The sequence below is a fragment of the Neolamprologus brichardi genome, chromosome 2 (genome assembly GCF_056152115.1).
Source record: "Neolamprologus brichardi isolate AB-2024 chromosome 2, ASM5615211v1, whole genome shotgun sequence".
Taxonomy (NCBI): Eukaryota; Metazoa; Chordata; class Actinopteri; order Cichliformes; family Cichlidae; genus Neolamprologus; species Neolamprologus brichardi.
The window spans coordinates 18,448,403-18,467,991 of record NC_142105.1 but is presented as its reverse complement, the minus strand read 5'-3'; the positions used below and the strand labels follow the sequence as shown (position 1 = coordinate 18,467,991).

Below are 19,589 nucleotides of genomic sequence, written 5' to 3'. Positions count from 1 at the left end.
GACTATGTCCAATCCCCTTAACATGTTTGGTAGATCCCCTTCATCAATCACCTGCATCAGGCTAACACTTACAGTGAATCAGCCAAAACAAGTGATTCAGTGCCAGAGGAAAAGCTTTGAAGCAGACGCCTGAGAGCGAGCAGGACCTGCCCACTTTGTCTGAGCCCTGACTTTCTGCGGGATAAAGCTGAGCCTGTCACGGTGGTAACTGCTAAAACGCCACGGGGACCGAGGAGAAGACTTTAAAACAATGGTTACAGACACAACATCTAATTACACAACAAGCCACTAGATCAATACCTGCTTGATGTCCACCTTTCTTCAGACTTCTACTTTGTGTCATTTCTTTTAAACAATCCTGTTTGTGCTGAAACAACAGAAAGCGGTTTTTACGTACACGGCTCTGGCAGTCAGTGGAGGATAATAATTTGCTAAATGTTACCACTGATATATTGTAAACACAGAATTGACTTTGAAACAGGGTTATAAAACACTTTACCGCCTGGGTAATAAAACTGAAAAATGCATTCTGTGTGTGCCTGTCTGCGTGTGCGTGCGTGCACGTGTGTGTGGCAGAGGTTCACAGGTGTTTTGAGACGAGTTTGAATACATTTCCATTTTTAAGCGGGATCGGTATGCATGAATATTTTTAAATTGGGAAACTGCGCAACAGCCCCCTTTCGAGATCAAGAAGTACACGATAAAATGGGTCATGTTTTGTGCAGGTGTGAAGCACGGGCGCTCACACGCACACACAAACAGAAGCATAAAAATTGTAAATGCTTCTAGTGGCTTTGTGTTCAGTATAAAAAAAAAAAGTGCCATAAATGTGGAGGGGGGGACTGAAACAAACTTTGGCTATGATGCATACAGCCTCAGACAGGTTTGGACCTCAGCCGGCTGCTTTGATGTTCAGCTACTTCCTGCTGGAACGTTCGCTCAGAAAAATTTCATTCGCTTCCGCTTTTGTTACCTTAACTGCATCTTCCTGTCTATAGTTATGTGTCAGTGCTGCAGCGGTAATCAGCCACCTTCTCAATATCTAAATAAATACAAATAATTCAGAGTATATACGTGCCCTGTCGCCTGACTTTGCTAGCTTTCTATTTTTAGGTTCATTTGAGATGATGCCATAAGGAGGGGCGTGCGCGGGGGAGAGGAAAACTGAGAGGGAAAAAAGACAAACTGTATCCACAGTGACATCAATCCAAGCGAGTCTTTGAGCCCTTTAAAGTGAGCAGCGTTGGCTGTTCTCAACCCCATTAGCCATTTTGAAAGATGCAGCAGCGCAATTAGGCAGTTGGCACGAAGGGAGGTGAGGAGGGAGCCGGGGAGTTGTCAGGGGGCTTTACTCTGATAAAACACACAGAAAGAGTAACCCGAGAAGACCAGACTTTAAACAGGGTCATTATACAAAGCTGCTTCTTTTTAGATCCACATTACAGCATGGGTGGGGGGCGTGCATTTTTTATCTCAAAAAGAGATCTATCTAAAATTGCCATAGCTTTAACTAGATGGCTGTTTAAAAATGGCCAAAACAACAAAATATAGACCCATGGGAAATTATTTGTCTCAAATGTTGGAAGCTTTAAGACGATAAAATCAAAGTTCTATTTTAATTGGCCAAAAATAGAATCTCCTTAGCAAGCAATGAAAACACAGAACCTGAGTCACATGACCTGCTGTTGTCAAAAATAACAACACTTAAGTTAGTCTATAGGAAGAGCTAAAGCTAAAGAAAAACTTGAGGTGATGCACAATCATGATCACTGCGTGTGAAAAGAAACACTGAAGCACTGGGTCGAACATCGGCCATGTCAATTATACAGTTGGTCAAAAGGAACGCAAGTCACTGCATGGCTTTAGTAAGGTATCTTTGTTTGGCTAAGGGTGAGAGGTTGAGATTTTAATTAGGCAAGCAGGTAGGCGAGCCTGCCAAGGAGAACAGAAAAGGTTAGGGAAGGCCAGGTACTGGTGGTAGATGAAGGGAGGTCAAGAAAACTAGACAGGAGAACCGTGTGCAGTCCTGAACACTCATCATTTTCTGACAGGGGTTAGTAGCAGGTAACTCTGTGCCAAGCTACTGGCTACAGGATGAAAAATTACACCACTTAGGAGGTGGAAAAATCTTCTCTTTTCGGACAATGCTAACAACAACTATTACAGATGGACTGTGCTAAAGGATAAGATATATACACAGTGTAAAGGGGCTCCAGTCTCCAAGAATACTAATGCATTTAAAGCCAAACCATGAACATGATTTTTTTTATTCAGGTTGAGTTCAAGGACACACATAATTTCCTAAATGCACTGGATGCTGAGCAGCTGGCACCAGATGAACAGTTTTATCATCAGCTCTTTAAAATGAAAAAGATTATTATGCATCTAGGTTGCTTGATTAAGACTTGAGGGTCTTAGCAGGGAAGAGTCTTACCCTCAGAGGTATACTGGAAGGGCTTGAATGCATTTTCAGGCTTAAGAAATGAAAACTCTTCTCAAGATTTGTTTTTAAATGACAGCAGGGACGACTGAGGACCATTTAAAAAAAAAAAAATCTGACATAAGAAAATCAACAGGCCGGAAAAAAAGCATCATCCTTGGAAAACCTGTCGCTGTTGAGCCAGTTAAAATGCCTCCAGTCTGTTGTCATCACAATTGTGCACGCAATTTGATCCAATCTCAATACACAAATCAGTTAGCCGTGGCTGGCTGACTTGTCAACAAACATGACCCCAAGACGAGGAAAACAATGCTCTCCACGCTTTCAGGCTTTCTTTACTACTAGAAAGAGGCAGCAAACTTGATTTCTTTAAAATATGGTCATGAAGTAACAAATATAGTTACACCTGCTGGCATCTGATCATAACACAGGTTTAACTATCTCTGGATCTGCAGTTACTTACACTTTGCATCAACATGATTTTATTTTCCTGTTTTTTAATTCAACATAACAAATGTCATAACTGAGACATTTTTTTGTTTTGCAAAAAATGTATCTTCATCTTAAACAGGAAGCTAGCAACACATTTTGAAAATGTGAGATAGTGGAGGATTACCATTGTGATGCCTCACATCTGCACTTTTTTAAAAATGCGTAGCCATGCCACGGCACGATGTGGATTGGGACACAGTCTCACTGAAACAATTAATACCCTGCCTGTAAAACATATTGGAATGACAGCATATGTGTCTCCAAAACCTGTATGTCAAGCCGGCTTCAGCATTAATGGTGCCTTCAGAAATGTTTTGGTCTGCCATGTGCATTATATCCTCAGTCACACTGGAGTAATAGTACGACAGCGACCTCCTCTCCAAAGGATTCAGTGGAATTTTTCCTCTTTCAGCGACTGAGCGTGCAACAGCCTCAGCCTCTGGGTGATTGCTTTGCACTGAAAGGCAACTGCACAGCTTGCCTGGTGGTAAGCAGCCTGTCTTCAAACAATCACAGTGTGACTTGGCCTGGCTGCAATCACTCTCAGACCAACTGGTGAAGGTTTGTAAATAAATGCAGTCTAATTTAAAAAAGGACAGTTTGCAAACACATTGTAATCAATCTGAGTCTGTGACACGTATATTTGCAAAGGGGGAATCTATTCAACTGGTTGGCAACAGGATTGTATTGTGTTTATATTATATGAAAGCATGGCTACTGTGCCCCCCCCACCCCCCATGTGATTTTAATGTTAACTTGTCATCTTGAGCAACTACGTCACTGTTTGTGGAGGAAGGTCTGTTTCAACTCTGTGTGAATCAGACTGGAATTTAAATTTTAACCTCCTGAGACCCAAACTCTTTCATGGCATGCATTTTTAATTTCTCTTTGCTATTTTGGCTGATTGGGACCTGATGAATGCAAAAACAAAAAAATATGATTTTTTTTTTTTTTCTACCTGATTTTTGTTTCTGAGAAAAATAAGATCCACACATGAGGACATTCGCTTTCAATTTCGATAGAACAGTAACAGAATAATGTCCTCGTAAGTGGATATTGGGCCCTCGTAGAGCAAAATTTAGTATTTTGGTCTAGACAACCCAAAATGTGATGTCCACATATGTGGACGCCAGGTCCTAGGAGGTTAAATCAGTAACTTGAATTTCTGTGTATGCAGACGGCAACAGATTTGCAGTTTCTGTTGATTTATCACAGTTTGCCATCGTATTATCACAAACACATTGCACAAGTTGCCAAATTTACCCTAGGCAACTGATAACAGACTGACTCATTTTATTGCTATCTTATGTTTGTCTTGACATTCTGAAGTTACTTTGGTGATGAGAATTAGCTGCAAGTGGAGACCAGAGACAGCCACGTCATCTCTGTTCACTTCAATGGACCAGGAATAGTTCATATACTTTTATAAACACTTTTAGTTAGAAACATTAGCTGCACTAAAGCGATGTAGTCGGACAAAACTTTGAGATGGAATTTTAAAATGTAAAAAGGTAAAAAACAAGTCTGCATGTTATCCACTAAACACGTACTGGAACTATCTGAAGGCTACACAAACCAACTGACAACCTTAAATTCTGAAGCCCCGCTGACACAACTCGTTCTCACTCAAGGCATCTAGCGGCGACCTGGTCCCCTTCTTCAAGTCAACCGCTTCAATGGTTTGAGTGATTTACAAATCATTTTGCTTTTACATCAATTTTCACAGCAGCTCCACTCTTGTGGCTATGCAGTGAGGTTATCCATTTAAAATTATGCTAACTAGCACTTAACAGAGATATAAAGATAAATGAGGCTGCTGGGCTGCCATTGGTTTTGGTCTTAAATCAAGCTATCTATCCAAAGTCAGTACAAGTGGTAAATATTAATAATGTCTATCCAACATGATAGCAATCCATCCAACAGTTGTTTAGACATTATACTCAAAACTACAAATATGAACCTCACTTTGTGGCCTGCACAGCTATTTGCTGCTCAGGAATAGAGACAAACACATCGATCTGTATTTCAGTCATTGCAGCTAAAAAACTCATTTTCAAGCCAAATGAAAAGCAAATTTACTTACAAAAATTATTCCAATATTCTGCATGTTAGTCTATTTCTTCTGTACTCACCACTCTAATTAAATAGCTGTGTTGTGAATGTGATACTTTAGTTTCATAAGTTACAGATGACATGAGGGGAGAGTGGTGATGCGGCCGTACCAGAGATGTGTTGAAGGAGAAAAGACCTGTCGATACTTCTGCAGTTCCCACTGGCTGCCAATTTAAATCAACATTTATAGATTGCTTGATGCCTCTTTTAGTGTAATTAATTTAATTTAAGACACTGTCAAAACCGTGAGGACACGACGTTACACCAGGTCAGGGAGATTTACTGTAGGTAGATGTAAAGCGAAAAAACTGTACTGCAGTTCATCATCACAGTAAGGGATTGTCCCAGATGACACGAGCAGCACTAGAGTCTTCACGCTCATCTGCATCACAGCACAGCCTGGCACTCCTGAACTTTCAATCAAGTCAATACCAGGGGACAGCAATTTGCCAGCTGTTATGGTGAATGAACTCACTGTTTCGTGGTTCACAAAGACTTACTTACTTGGACATAGTTCGACCAGAATGATGCCAGGGAAACAGGACGTTGCCGACAGCTGCCCGATAGCTGTACACACCCAAAAGCCCGAGGGCGAGGGCGACCTTCGAGACCCACGAGCACCGTCTTTGAACCAGGAAGTAGATGAGAACCAAACAGAAAGCGGACAGCAGGGAGAGGACCACCTTGTGCTCAGAGCTAGAGAGAAAATGGAAGAGAACAGTCACTGGCTGAGAAACGTGCCAGGCACTCAAATGATGAGAAAGGGATTTGCAATTTTCACAATGAAGTTTATATATTTTTAAGGTAAATGCTCAAAGTATTACAGTTGGTGGCTTAAGGCAAACCACATCTATGGTCAGTTTATAGATATCTATATCAATATCTCTCTCTTTCTACATATACATATATATATATATATATATATATATATACATATATATATATATATATATATATATATATATATATATATTAGGGGTGCAACGATACTCGTATCGATATTGAACCGTTCGATACAGTGCTTTCGGTTCGGTACGCATATGTATCGAACAATACAACATTTTTAATTTATTTTATCAACTTTCTGTCTGTTTGACAGCTCAGTGGATCTGCGTTCAACTACTCCGCCTAGGCCACACTGTCGAGTGCAGATCCACCAAGCGCAGATCCACTGAGCGCAGCACAAGCTAGCAAGACAGAAGCTAAGCTCATTGCAACATGGCAAATTGAACCTCCCCCACCCTCATTCAGATCTGGCCTTTGGAACTATTTTGGTCTTCATGTGATGTATGACCCTGAAGGTAAGCGCGTCATGGACAAAAGTAAAACAGTATGTCGGATGTGCCACGCAATGCTCAATTACATGGGTGGGAACTAGTGCGTTAGCGCAGTTTGCTCGTTAACGTGTTGACGCCGTCCAGCCGCACGCATGAGGCGATCCGCGGTAGCTCGTTAACAGAGATTTGCCGTGTTGTGGCGTTAACGTCATTTCAGATTAACGCTGACAGCACTAGTGGGAACACAATGAATATGACTGCACATTTACTCCGACATCATCCTAGTGCAAAGACAAGTGGAATTATTATTTTTGGACTCTGCTAGTAAGTAGTAAGTAAGTAAAGTTTATTCATATAGTACCTTTCTCAGACATGTGTCACAAAGTGCTTTACAAGAAGGTAAGAAGACATAATACAGTCATAAATACATCATAAAACACCCGTCTAATTAAAAGCTTTTTGAAATAAAAAATGTCTTTAGCTGCTCTTTGAAGGTCTCCATCGAGTCCAGACGCCGTAGAAATAGTAGAAGTGCATTCCACAGTCTGGGGGCAACAGCTTGGAAAGATCGGTCCCCTCGAGTTCTAAAACGAGTGTGGGGGACCACTAAAAGGTTTTGATTCAAAGACCTCAGGTTACCAGGTATGTGTACAAATCAAATCAGCAGTATAGGGAGGGGCCTGTCCCTGTAATGCTCTAAAGGTTAAAACTAGAGTTTTAAAATGGAACCTAAATCTGACTGGGAGCCAGTGTAGCAACTTCAAAACAGGGGTCATATGAGCTCCCTTGTTCGAGTGGGTCAGTAGCCTCGCTGCAGAGTTTTGAACAACCTGTAGACAAGCTAGCCCTTTCTTGTTTAGACAAGTAAACAGGCTGTTACGGTAAGAGAGCTAGAGTGGCTTTGCGTTACACACTTCAGGATAATCCTTAGTATTCTGAACTGTGAATTCCTATCATCTAACAGTTAATTTACTGTCTAAAAAAGGCTATTTTCTCCTTTCCTTTTAAGGCCACACTCTTGAAAAACCAGATGTATTCTGACTGGGCTGCCCCTCACACCTGGCTCCACCCACAGGTGGGTGGGGCTTCTGTCTTCACAGCCATAGACGTGTCCCTGAGTTGACTCGACAAATCCAAGAAAAGAAAAAATATTGATAGACCAGCTGATTAAAGCAGTTTGACGCTTTAGCTCCTGGCTCTCAGGGATTACTTGGACATACACTCACCTCATTACTGTGAACTGACTGTCTTTAATATGACGGTTCACCAGTGTAACTGTATATATAATAACACACGAAGAGAAAGCATTACAGGTTCTCATTTGAAGGCTGAAGATGAGCATTTACTTTGATGAGATGAAATACTGTCAGTCAAGTCCTCTAGATTCAGGTTAAATTTAAAAGAGGCACAGCCCCTCAATTGTTTACTGGATTAAAGTCTGTAATAACGCCACACTGAGCACCGATAGGAAATAGTAAGACATCAAAGGACATATCAAAGTTGAAGCCGTGTATTTAGCCATTAGCTGGATCAGACTGGCAGTGGACGTTGAATACTTTGAGACAAGATGAGGCATAACGCTACCTGGATCTCATTATCCAAGCAACAGGCACTGCAGGTAGGAAGAAAGGGCAACACTGGACAGGGAAAAGGTCAGAATCCACATCTCTGTTCCACATTGTGATGAATGTTAAAGAACAAACTATAATCCCCCTGCCTCGCACTGCTGTCAGAATATTAATGGCTCTGAAAAAGCCACAGTTTTTACAGAGAAATCACAGTTTTCCTTCAGTCTGGGCAATCTGAAGACGATTTTCTCTTCTTGAATCTTTAAAAAAAAAGAAAATGTAAGTGGGTAGTCCTATCAGCTTCTCAGCTAGAAAAACACATTTAAAATGTTTTAGTTTCAGAAGAAAAGACTTGCTCTGTGTGTTAACACCACAAAGCTTCCATTAGATGTCTATATCTAGCATTGAAATCTAAATGTATTGTTCACTGAACCGCTTTCATTACGTCTACTACAGTAAGTAATATCCTATATCACGGCTTTCCCCAGAGAACATCAATGAATTTGCTACATTGATCTGTTGCATTTGTGCGTAGGTGGAGAAACAAATTGAGATTGAAAATCTTGTTGCTGCACTGCATTTTAGCCTACTGAGTATATTGTCTGCAGACAGATTGCTTTTCTGCAACGAATGTATCCCCATGTGACGGTTGAACTTCTATCCTTAAACAGTGAACTACGCCTGTTCTTTTTGAATTCTGTTTGATTTGTCCTAAAACATCAAGTGTAGGGTTTTTTTTTTTCAAATTGTAGTTGTGTTGGAAATAAGTTCCTGTTATGTCCTGTCACCTTCATGCTGCCACATATCCACGTAAAAAGAGAAATATACCATACAGCATGACACAGAAGTAATGGTCCTCAGCTTTGCTAGCCCATCAACACCAACAATACAACACTGGTTTTCAGAAACAACATAGTGAAGATTTTGCTGTAGAGCCATATCAGCAATCAGTTTACCACTGTAAATTTAGCTTTGAGTATAAGAGAGCAAATACGCTTGAAGGGATTTATGCATGCATGTAACAGATTTCAGATAAACTTCTGAACTTCGGTGTAATCGCTTTTTGTACCCGGCCCTTTTGTACAGCTTAACACAAACACATCAGAGACAGAACCCTCTATCCTTTTGCTATTCATAGAGTCGTCTGATTTTCCCTTGAGGAGCGATTTAGGAATAAAAATGCTGCCAAGCTAATCTTGAATCAACCAAGAAGCTGTTGCTGTTGCCACTCTCTATTTGCTTTGCTGCCTAGTTAAACAATAAATGTGCACAAACCAACAGTGATGGTTAGTTAGGTAGTATTACTAGCTTTCATGCATTAGAATTAGAATCAATGTTTCTGTAACAATGAAAAATATGACTGTGCAAGAAAAGCACCACTGTAGTAATAGAACTATAATCCTCCACATTTCTCCTCAACTATTTACAGTTTTATTGTCCTTTCTAACATTGGTTGATTTTCACAGCTGTAATTACTAACAATACAATGATCACTATCTGTCCAACCAATAGTTACACAAACTTAGCGACTACTTAATAAACATAGTTTAGCATTTAGCACATAAAAACACTTGTCTTGCTATCCAGGAGGTAGCTGGCTAATCTACTAGCAACTGACCACTTGCTAAGAGGAAATATGAGTGCCTTTGGGTTTTTATTCAGGTAAAGTGACTGGAACTGGGAAACAATCACTGACCACTTAATAAAACACCTGTTCAACTGCTCAGGAATGGAAATATCTTACCAGCAGCCTGTCACATGGTAGCAACTTGTGGATTTATGCAATTTAGGCATTTAAGTGATAGCCAGAGAAGAATGGTCAGACTGCTTCACGCTGATAGGAAGGCAACAGTAACTCAAACACCCAGTTGTTACAACCAAGGTATGCAGAAGAGCATCTCTGAACGCAAAAGCAGTAACTGCAATTGCTGTCAGCTAGCAACAGGAAACTCCAAAATTAGACAATTGAAGACTGATGAGTCTAGATTTCTGATGCAGCATTCAGATGGTTGGGTTCAAATTTGGCAGTGAGTGTAAATTCACTACTACATGGCATTAGGTGATTAATCATCAGTGAAACCAGTTAATTTATATTGTTTTCCAAATACTGCCTGCATTTTCTTGATATGAATAAAATACAGTGACTCAAATATTTAAACTACTTAAAATTGAAGCATTTATCAAAGTTAATATTAGATCAATAAACCCACCTGTTGAGCCAATGCCCAACGTCAGGGATATGAGCCCACTGCACCCCAGTTTGGTTGAGGGAGCGCAGTAGCCGGCAGCAGAGCAGAGTGAATGGTGGCGTGGCTAACGCTAACCACTTCTCTGAGAAAATCTCTGCTTTGGGGTGAGCGGAAGGATGACGGTCTTTGGAAGGGAGGATATGCTCTTCGTCATCTCCAGAGCCCCTCTTCTCTCTGAAGTACTTGCGGCAGACATCCTGGAACACGGTGAGGCAGAGCGTGTTGAGCAGAAAGTACCAGGTTTGGTGCTCTTCCTCTACGAAACTGCTGGCCGCCAGGCTGAGAGTGTGACCGATGGTGCCGGCCAGCAGCAAAACATCCAGCTCTGACAGCGACCAGTCAACCTCACTGCTCCTCAGAGGAGACTGTGAAAGAGAAGAAAAGAGAATAAAAAACAGGAGATTTAGAGCAGGCTGTAAAATCAAAAATAAAAGAGGCCCCCAATATCTTCTGCGCCACAGCTGTATTAATTTCTGCACCTCATTCTGTTAAATTTAGGATCATTTTAAATACAGAGGAAAAAGCTATTCCATCCACACAGGCCCGACTACATACTCAACCTACTTTCACCTCGCCCACCCCAGAGTGATGGCATCACAATTCTCAGTGGGACAATTAGATGGATGAAACTATTGCTTGGGTGATTCACACTAATATAGCACAATACTGAAAACCTCAGCTCGTGACACTCATTATATGACTCATGCACTTCACAGTACTAGGATTACTGCCTCGTGCTTCTAGCAGTCATGTAGCAGTTCATAACAATGAAAGCTTTGAATAGGCGCTTCCTTTAAAAAAAAAAAAAAAAGACTTTACCTCATTCATTTATTCCGTAATTTGTAGGAAATTCTGTCAAAATTAGCATAGATTCTTAAATCGGGGCTGTGAGGTTACAATGACCGTGACCATGACCATCAGATTTTAAAGTCCAATTAGATGTTTGTGCCAAATTTTAACAAATATTCCCAAGGTGTTCCTGAGAATTCATGAGCTAGGCATGAGTTATGCCTAAAAATGTCTGTCGTAATAATTAATCAGTGTTACTATACTCCTTTGAGATTACCCATGATGCATTGAGTATTTCCTTTTCAGTCACCTTTCTCACTCAACATGTGTTAATAGACCTCTCTGCATTGAATCATATCTGTTATTAATCTCTGTCTCTCTTCCAGCATGTCTTTATCCTGTCTTCCTTCTCTCACCCCAACCAATCACAGCAGATGGCCCCGCCCCTCCCTGAGCCTGGTTCTGTCGGAGGTTTCTTCCTGTTAAAAGGGAGTTTTTCCTTCCCACTGTCACCAAAGTGCTTGCTCATAGGGGGTCATATGATTGTTGGGGTTTTTATCTGCATGTATTTTTGTAGCGTCTACCTTACAATATAAAGCCCTTTGAGGTGACTATTGTTGTGATTTGGCGCTGTATAAATAAAACTGAATTGAACTGAATACACAAAATGGACTTAATTAATTAATTAACTGTGTTTTATGCTGATAATGTAAGGCAGAAAGAGGCACTTAGGTACATGCATTATGGGAGTGTTCCAAAGTTTTTCCTGATTGGAGAAATGTTTTGGAATATATGGGCCAATGGTTGAAGTGTCGTTTGTCCAGAGGCTCATGCCAGACTGATTCTTGTGATTTGGAAATGATCTCAAACCCTGATGCTAAAACTGTGGACTGAACAGATAATGAACACTGCTGACTATGAGAAGATGTTGGCTTAATTGTGAAAATGAGCTGGCCTAAGAGCAACGGGAAAGTTTCTGTGACTTCAAATCCAAAGTGAAAACATAACTTGTGTGTACTGGATGTTCGCCAAATCAATATTACCCAACAACTTATTGCACAAATTGACTTATATACCTCTCTGTATGTCAGTGTATTGTTCTGCCTTGTTCTGTGTTGATGTTTTTATGTCTAATTCAATAAGATCTGAATTATAAAAACAAATAAATAAAACGGTATTGTGGGGTCACGCTGACCTTGGCCTTTCACACCCAAACTTAGCTCATCTCTGAGTCCAAGGGAACGTCTCTAACTAACTTGAAGAAATCTCTGACGGCGTTCAAAGAGCTACACCGTCTTCAAAAACGGGAAAGACACAAAGCATTATGGCCAAAATTAATGCCTCCAGCTACAGCTGTCACCAGCGGGAGGTATAAAAACAGTTCAATTTCAAACCCGTTATGCCTGCTCTATTCATGCAGACCAAAACGAGAACAAGCGTTAACCGATGCATGTGCTATTTGCACTCAAATTTAAAAAGGTACACCGTTCAGACTCCTGTTACGATGAACAGAAAAATTACTGCCAAACATCAGATCATCCATCACATGTCACTACAGGATGTACAGAAGCAGGTTCCTGCCTTGGCACTGCTGACAGTGACCATGAGCTGTCATTCATAAATTGCAGTCGGTCTGTTATGGATGCTTCAATCCCATTTTTAAGATTGCTGTTTGTCCAATCGAACACTTGCAAATGATTTTATTCAATGAGCTTAAGTTCAGGCTGAGTTCAGCCAGCCTCTTAGCTCAACAGCAATATTTTAACCTAACAAACAACAGACATGCATCTTTGCCTGTCTTTGCCTTGATGACAAAGATAGGCTAAGATGATATATTCAGCCCCTCCAGGCTACAGTGGTGGCTTCGCTGTGGGACCGGGCTGTTGCAGAACAATTTCCCCTTACACCAGGTTATTGTTATTGCAACCTTTACACCAATCCTTCTCTAAACAAGATGCCCGGTCATTAAATATTTGGTCTAGCAGTTATGTATACACAGAAAGAGAAAAACATTACTTAACTCTGGATATAAAAGTCGTGGGTGAATACATTTTCATATATTAACAGTGCACTAAGAGCAGGTTGCATTTTTATTAAGCTCTTTTCAGGTTTTTATGAATATCTTCTAGATTTAAAAAAAAAATGGCGTGTTCCTAAACTCTCCCAAAATATAGTTCTCTACGAGTCCCATAGTTTAAGTAGAGATTGTTCATCTGTTCTGTGTACGAAACTATAAGTCATCCATGCGTTACTGAGAAAAGGACTGATGGCCTTTATGCCTACAGCTCCTGTTTTTGAGATAAAACATGTCACATCCCAAAGGAAGCTGTAATATATTTTTCCAGCTTCACTGCTCCTTGCTCTTTCCTTCAGTGGCTGGCAAATTGTGAAATCAGAAAAGCCTGCTGCATACTAATCTGTGTTCATGGCAGGGTTTCAAAGTAGATGGATACATACTTAATGAAAATATTACTTGAAAAACAGCAAAAACAAGTAGCAACATTTACCCAGGCTAATATAACCAAGTGATGCAGGATAGATAAAACTTCACTAAATCATTGAGTATACAATTTGCATGCCTTAGCAATACAGCAGGTGACACATTTATGACTCAAGTTAGTCATCGGGTTTAACAGAAAAACTAGAGCAAAACACTCAAGAGATACTTCAGTTTATAGAAAAGTTATTATAAAAAGTATCACTGGCATACGTATTCAACACCTCCTCCACTGTGAGTGGAGGAGGAGGTAGTCACTGTTCATTCAATGACATTCGAATGAACGCTTTCCAGGCAAAATTGCTATTCAGCTATTATTAGAAAGAACTGCTTCTTTTGATGCATTCGGTCATATCCTGGTCTTGGATATTTTTGAAAAAAGGGTTGAGACTGGACCCGTTGAAATACTAGTGCCTACTAGACCCTAGGCTGAACTCAACTCTATACTGCAAAATAAAGAGTCTACAATTATACAGAGAAAACCCCAACAATCAGATGACCCCCTTTGAGCAAGGACTTGGCAACCGTGAGAAGAAGAAACTCCCTTTTAACAGGAAGAAACCTCAGACAGAACCAGGTTTAGGGGAGGGGCAACTATGTGCCACGACTTCTCTGTCTGCTCTTTTCACCAGCAGGTCAGGGCAGATAATTTCATCCTCCTAAGTCTCTCCTTTCTTCCTCCGCATCAAGGTTGCTTGATGTCACCAATAGTCACCTGACTATTGGTGTTTTCTCTGTAATATTGTAGGGTCATTTTCCTACAATATATATTTGTAGAATATATTGAAAGAAAATGGAGACTTTTGCGATCCTACTTGGTTCAGACATCACTTGCAGGACAGGACTCATTTTATCTCAATTTTGTTCCCAAGCACGTCAACCGTTAAATACAACAAGGATCAGTACATTGTCTTTTTCTATACAAGCTAACATTAAGAATTTTCTAGATTTGGTCGTCCTAATATGAATTGTAGCCTCACTTCCCTGTTATTAGCTGACCGGAGTAGCACCTAGTGTGGTGTTCTGCTGTAGCCCACTTACTTAAAGTTTCAGTTTGTTGTGCATCAGAGATGCTCTTCTGCACACCTTGGTTATAACAAGTCAGTATTTGTTACTGTTGCCTTTCTGACAGCTCAGAGCAGTTAAAGCTATTTTCCTTTGACATCAACAAGGCACTTTCCCCCCAAAGTTCTGCTGCTCACCGCTAATTTCTCTTTCTCAGACCACTCTTTATAAACCTTAGAGACGCCTGTGCAGGAACATCCCATTAGATCAGCAGTTTAGACCTGCCTGTCTGGCACTAACCTTTATTCTAATGCTGTCTGAACTGTAGCTGGTCGTCTTGACATGTGTACAGTTATATTTCTGTCTTAACAAACAGCTGAACAGGTGAACCTAATGAATTGCTGGGTGAGTGTAAATTATATCCTGACTTAGTTTTCTGTGCTTTTGGCTGGTCTACACATCACTTACTGGGTTGGGAGGAAATTATACTCCCATCATGTTCTTTGCTGAGAGTCAAGGAAATTTAGTCGAGAAACAATCATCATATATGTTGTAAAAAGGAAGTTTTAGTCTATATATTTAAAAGAAACCAGTTAATTAAGAGTAAGTAAGTAAGTAAAATTTATTTATATAGCGCTTTTCACATATAAAAATCACAAAGTGCTTTACAATACAGGAAATGGGAATATAAAAACAATATAACAGTAAATAAAACAATGTAAAACAATAAAACTATAAAAACAGCATAAGAAGAAATTAATCAAATGCTTTTCTAAATAAAAATGTCTTCACGGGGCTGTTTTTATTTACTAATGCTAGGGTTATGGGTGTGGTTTTACATTAAACAAACATATGAGGGTTTTTCATCTTCACATTAATCTGCGAACCATGAAGAGAGCTACGATATGGTCGTCTACTGACTCGAGCAGATTCTAAATAATGCATAAATATTCTCTGACCATGCTGAGGGCTCCATGTAGAGTAGAACATAAATCAGGACTTGACCTGAAGCCTAATGTGCTGAAGTAGAATATTGCTCTGCCCTGCCAAAAGCCTTTTCATGACAAAGCACAGCTACTGATGTAGCAAATGACCTTTTAGTCTTTCTAGCCTAAAATTATTGGAGGGTCTTTGATGCCACCGTTGCATCTATGCCACTTAACATCACTTTTCCTGTGAAACCAATGTGTCCAGTATGTGTGTTTGATTTAGCATATTCTGCCAGCTGAACCTGCCTTTCCATCACGCAGCTGTGAAATGGTAATACTGACTCAGACTGACTTCCGAGCTCTGCCATTTAAAATATGACTTTTTCCACTCAGGCATAATAAGAAATCATATTAAACGCTCATGCTGGTGACAGACTAGAGTAAGCTCCTTACAAAAGTCATGAGAGACTCAATAGAATCATTTATTAAGGGATTCTTAGCCTTTTTTTGGTTGTTGGAAAAATATAAGCCACTTTTGGCTGTTCTCTTACCCACAAGGGGTCTCCCACAGCAGGTAGCGCCGCATGTCTGAGTTGGCAGATTTTTATTTATTTTTTAACACCGGATGCTTTTCCTGACGCAACCCCAACAGAATCAGTGTCTCCTCCTGGGATCAAACTGGGAGTCATCACTTGATAGGCGAATGCGTAAACAAGATACACATTCCAGGTATTTCACACGTCTTTACAGCTCTTGTACAGAACTACTTTTTTAAAATGACCTCACCTTTGTGTCATTAAAACTCACTTAAATGGAATTCTCATCACATTTTTGCTGGAGCAGCAAGTTTTTCTTTTCGTTTCCACCTTGCACTGAAAGTAATGAGGACAGAGTGAATATATGTTTTGGACAGTTTCCCCAAAGCAGTTATTTGTCAAGTCTAACCAGACACAGCTCTGCACTTAGATCTAAATGGATTCCTGAAAGTATACAACATTATTGTGCCTTAGGATTATTTGTCACATTTTCCAGCACTACATGTTACATCTGGTAGTAGCTTCAAACACACTTTTGTGTGAAATCTGTCCAAAGGTTTGTAATTTTGAGCAGATTTCCTCTTGTCTGACAAATATTCAGGGATTCCTGGGAATTCATCAATTTAATCCTTTGATACAAATACAGTTCAACAATAAAGCAGCTTTATTATTTAATCTCAGTATCAAAATGAGTTTGTCAGTCATGACTTTGAGGACACAGAGTCCACTAACTGCATTTCCTCCCACAGGTTATTAAAAAGATCTTGGCTGTGGAGATCATGGCCATGATTGTAAGCGCTTAATCACCACTTTTGGAACGAGAAATAAAACATGGCATGATACACAACGGCACTTTTATATACACTCTAGAGTAGCAGCAGGACTAAATCCATATGTAGCTTTGAAGGAATCAATAACATTTAAAATCAATTCCAACATCAACAGGAAGCCAAATTATGGAAGCTCAATACAGTTGTTCTATGAATAGTTAAACATTTCAATATATCTGTAGAATGATTTAATACCTGACATTGATTATAATGTGTATGAAAGACTGATTTAGCTTCCAGGTCTTTAACCTGGATTCTTTCTAATGGCCAGCAGGCGGCGACTCTTGTGGCTGAAATGATATCAGATTATTATCAAAGTCGTTGAGTGAATGACCCTCCAGCTCCCTTCGTGTATGACTTCAGTAAACAGTTTTTTTTAAGTCTTTAGAAATTGAAGTGCCAGTTTGACTTCTTACTGAATATAACATATAACACATATAACTCATGTTGTGTTCCCTGTGAGAGTCAAACAGGAGGATAAAGTAAAATATGCTTTAAGGTGAGCCTATCGAGTGACTGACAAGTTATTATATGAGCATTGTCGGCATTATTGATGGGCCTTGGGGGTCCAAGCCCACCCAGTAATCACTGTGCCTCCTCAGCAGAGTCCTACTGACACACTTCAACTATGAATTCATCAAATCTGTTAACGAAAGTTGCTGTGGCCACATTTCTCTCAGTGTGTACTGCGCATGTGTGCTTGCAATTGTGCATAGTGTTTTGGGTTTTTTTGTAATAGCAAAGTGACTTGAGCGAATGCCCTCTCGTTAACGTTGGCGGTCCGTCCAGTTTACATGGTCTTCTGCCAATCCTGCATGAGCATGCGCTGCTCTTCGATTTCTCTTTTAGCTCCACCCCCTGCTTCTTATGACTGATTTTGATTTGCAGGCTTCACAAATCCATGATTGTAATGGTGGGCAACTATGGACCTGTTTACAAATTTACATTTAATTTAAAATTTGTGGGTCTGTCAAGCAGAATCCAGTACTGTGATCCTTCACCAGTTGAAAAAAAACAATCCATTACATAACAACCTGAAAAGATCTGAAACATTAAAGTCATCTATCAAAGCTAAATGCCAAATTATTTTCAGCTTCAAGTCTCGGGATTTGTTACTTTTTCTGTTTCATATTGCTTCAAATCTCACATCTTTGAGTTTTTGTGTTGGAAATTCACCTTGCACTGGCATTTAATAAACTCAACAATAATTCAATTAAGAAGGAAATACCTCCAGGCTAAAAAAAGAGAACAAAATCCATTATTGGTTGCAGCTATAATCAGCAGCAAATATTTGTGTTTGTTTTCATCCACTCTGAAACCCTCTAAATACTTTGAGTTTACTGTACATACAGCAGTACTTTCGATTTATGAATGACTTTCAGCAGCCAAAGAAACGACACTGCTTTGGTGTTTGTTGTGATCAAGCTTTGCTTTTATAAGTGCATTCTCCACTGGGCACATGCTCACACAGCCTTTCAAGGTACTTGGCAGGTAGGATGTTTCATGAATCCTGCAGAATTTCAGTTCAGTGGCTGAAAAGAGCTCTTTGAGATTTTTGTTTCTACATGAGTTGAGCTTCAACAGTTTGTCTGTTTGATTTTTCTGACCAAAGTCTGGTAATTTCACAAAAATCAGCTGCTGGTACAAAAGCACATTTGTCATCACAGGTCATCATCATCACCTGCCTACTGAACTATGAGCACAGTTTTTTTCTTCACTATGACATTTGTAAGACTCAAAAGAAAACAGTCTTTTCACGGTCACTGGAGCCAGAGAAGAAACACCTCCAGTACTGTACGAAATCCTCCACATCCTCCAGTGTGTCGAGTCAGAGAGTTGATTTCCTCTCCCAGCCTAATGACCCAAGTGGATTCTTCTGACTTTTTTTTGCTACATCAGCACTTTCTCAAGAGTTCCCAGAAGGCAAATGAGATGTAACCTTTACAGATAAATTAATAATGAGCAAAGAGTTGCAGCAGCAAAGGGAAGCTACTGTCAAGGCCCTTTAAACAAGCACTTATGACTTAAAGCTTCCATTTTCCACTGAAGAACCACTTCAACCTTTCTATGATTGATAACTTACTTCAACATATTGCTGGGAATTACTTCAATTTGTTGAAGGAAAATTTAACATTGCAGTGATGGAAAGAGAAAATTACTGAAACAAATTTAAACTACCCAAAACCTTTGATAGCACCGCCAAGAGTGTGTTATCATTAAGGCTTAACAAATAAACCACTTATCTTCTAACTGCACCAGCAGTTAGAGTCCAAATGATGGACCGTCTTTAGTTTTCTTCATTTTCAATTTAGATTCACAACAAGTAAAAATCCTGACTGTCTTTAAACTACCTGAGTGATGTTTTTACGTCATTCTCCTAAAGGATCCTGGCAGTGCATATCTTCTAATTTACTATTTTAATTGTTAGTCAGACCCGACACCCCATCTGTCCACTGTGTTAGTGTCTGTTTTATTTACAGAGTTCGCAGTTTTATGGGCACAGTCAGCAACTCTTCTTCCAATAAACTGGACAGTATGTTGAGAAACGGCATCTACTCGCCTAATAGAACCACAGTCTACTGATGCATCCACTCATATAATATTTTATAAGACATTTATATACTAATGTAACTTTTTTTAACGTAACTTTATTATGCAGAAACACTTCCACTTTCCCACCCTCGGAGCCAAGTTTTTGGCAATAAGAGGCAAAAATTAAAAAGTGATAATATGCAGCAATTGTACATTACATGGATTGAATTCTCTAGTCAGGTCCTATATGTGTACATGAATCAAATAAGTGTTTTTAATTTGTTTTGTCATCTTTTAAATAATTAATGGAGGGCAGTTGGTATATAACGCACT

General features: G+C 39.8%; 1 protein-coding gene across 1 annotated transcript in view; it reads right to left on the bottom strand.

Moving 5' to 3' along the window:
• The window catches only part of pigg (phosphatidylinositol glycan anchor biosynthesis class G (EMM blood group)), an 87,207-nt gene that overhangs the window by 31,900 nt on the left and 35,718 nt on the right, over positions 1–19,589 (bottom strand). The window contains exons 9-10 of the mRNA XM_006781851.3: positions 10,100–10,503; positions 5,549–5,740 (exon numbers count right to left, since the gene is read on the bottom strand). Of these exons, the coding sequence (XP_006781914.1) occupies positions 5,549–5,740; positions 10,100–10,503 (596 nt within the window). The remainder of the gene's footprint in view (positions 1–5,548; positions 5,741–10,099; positions 10,504–19,589) is intronic.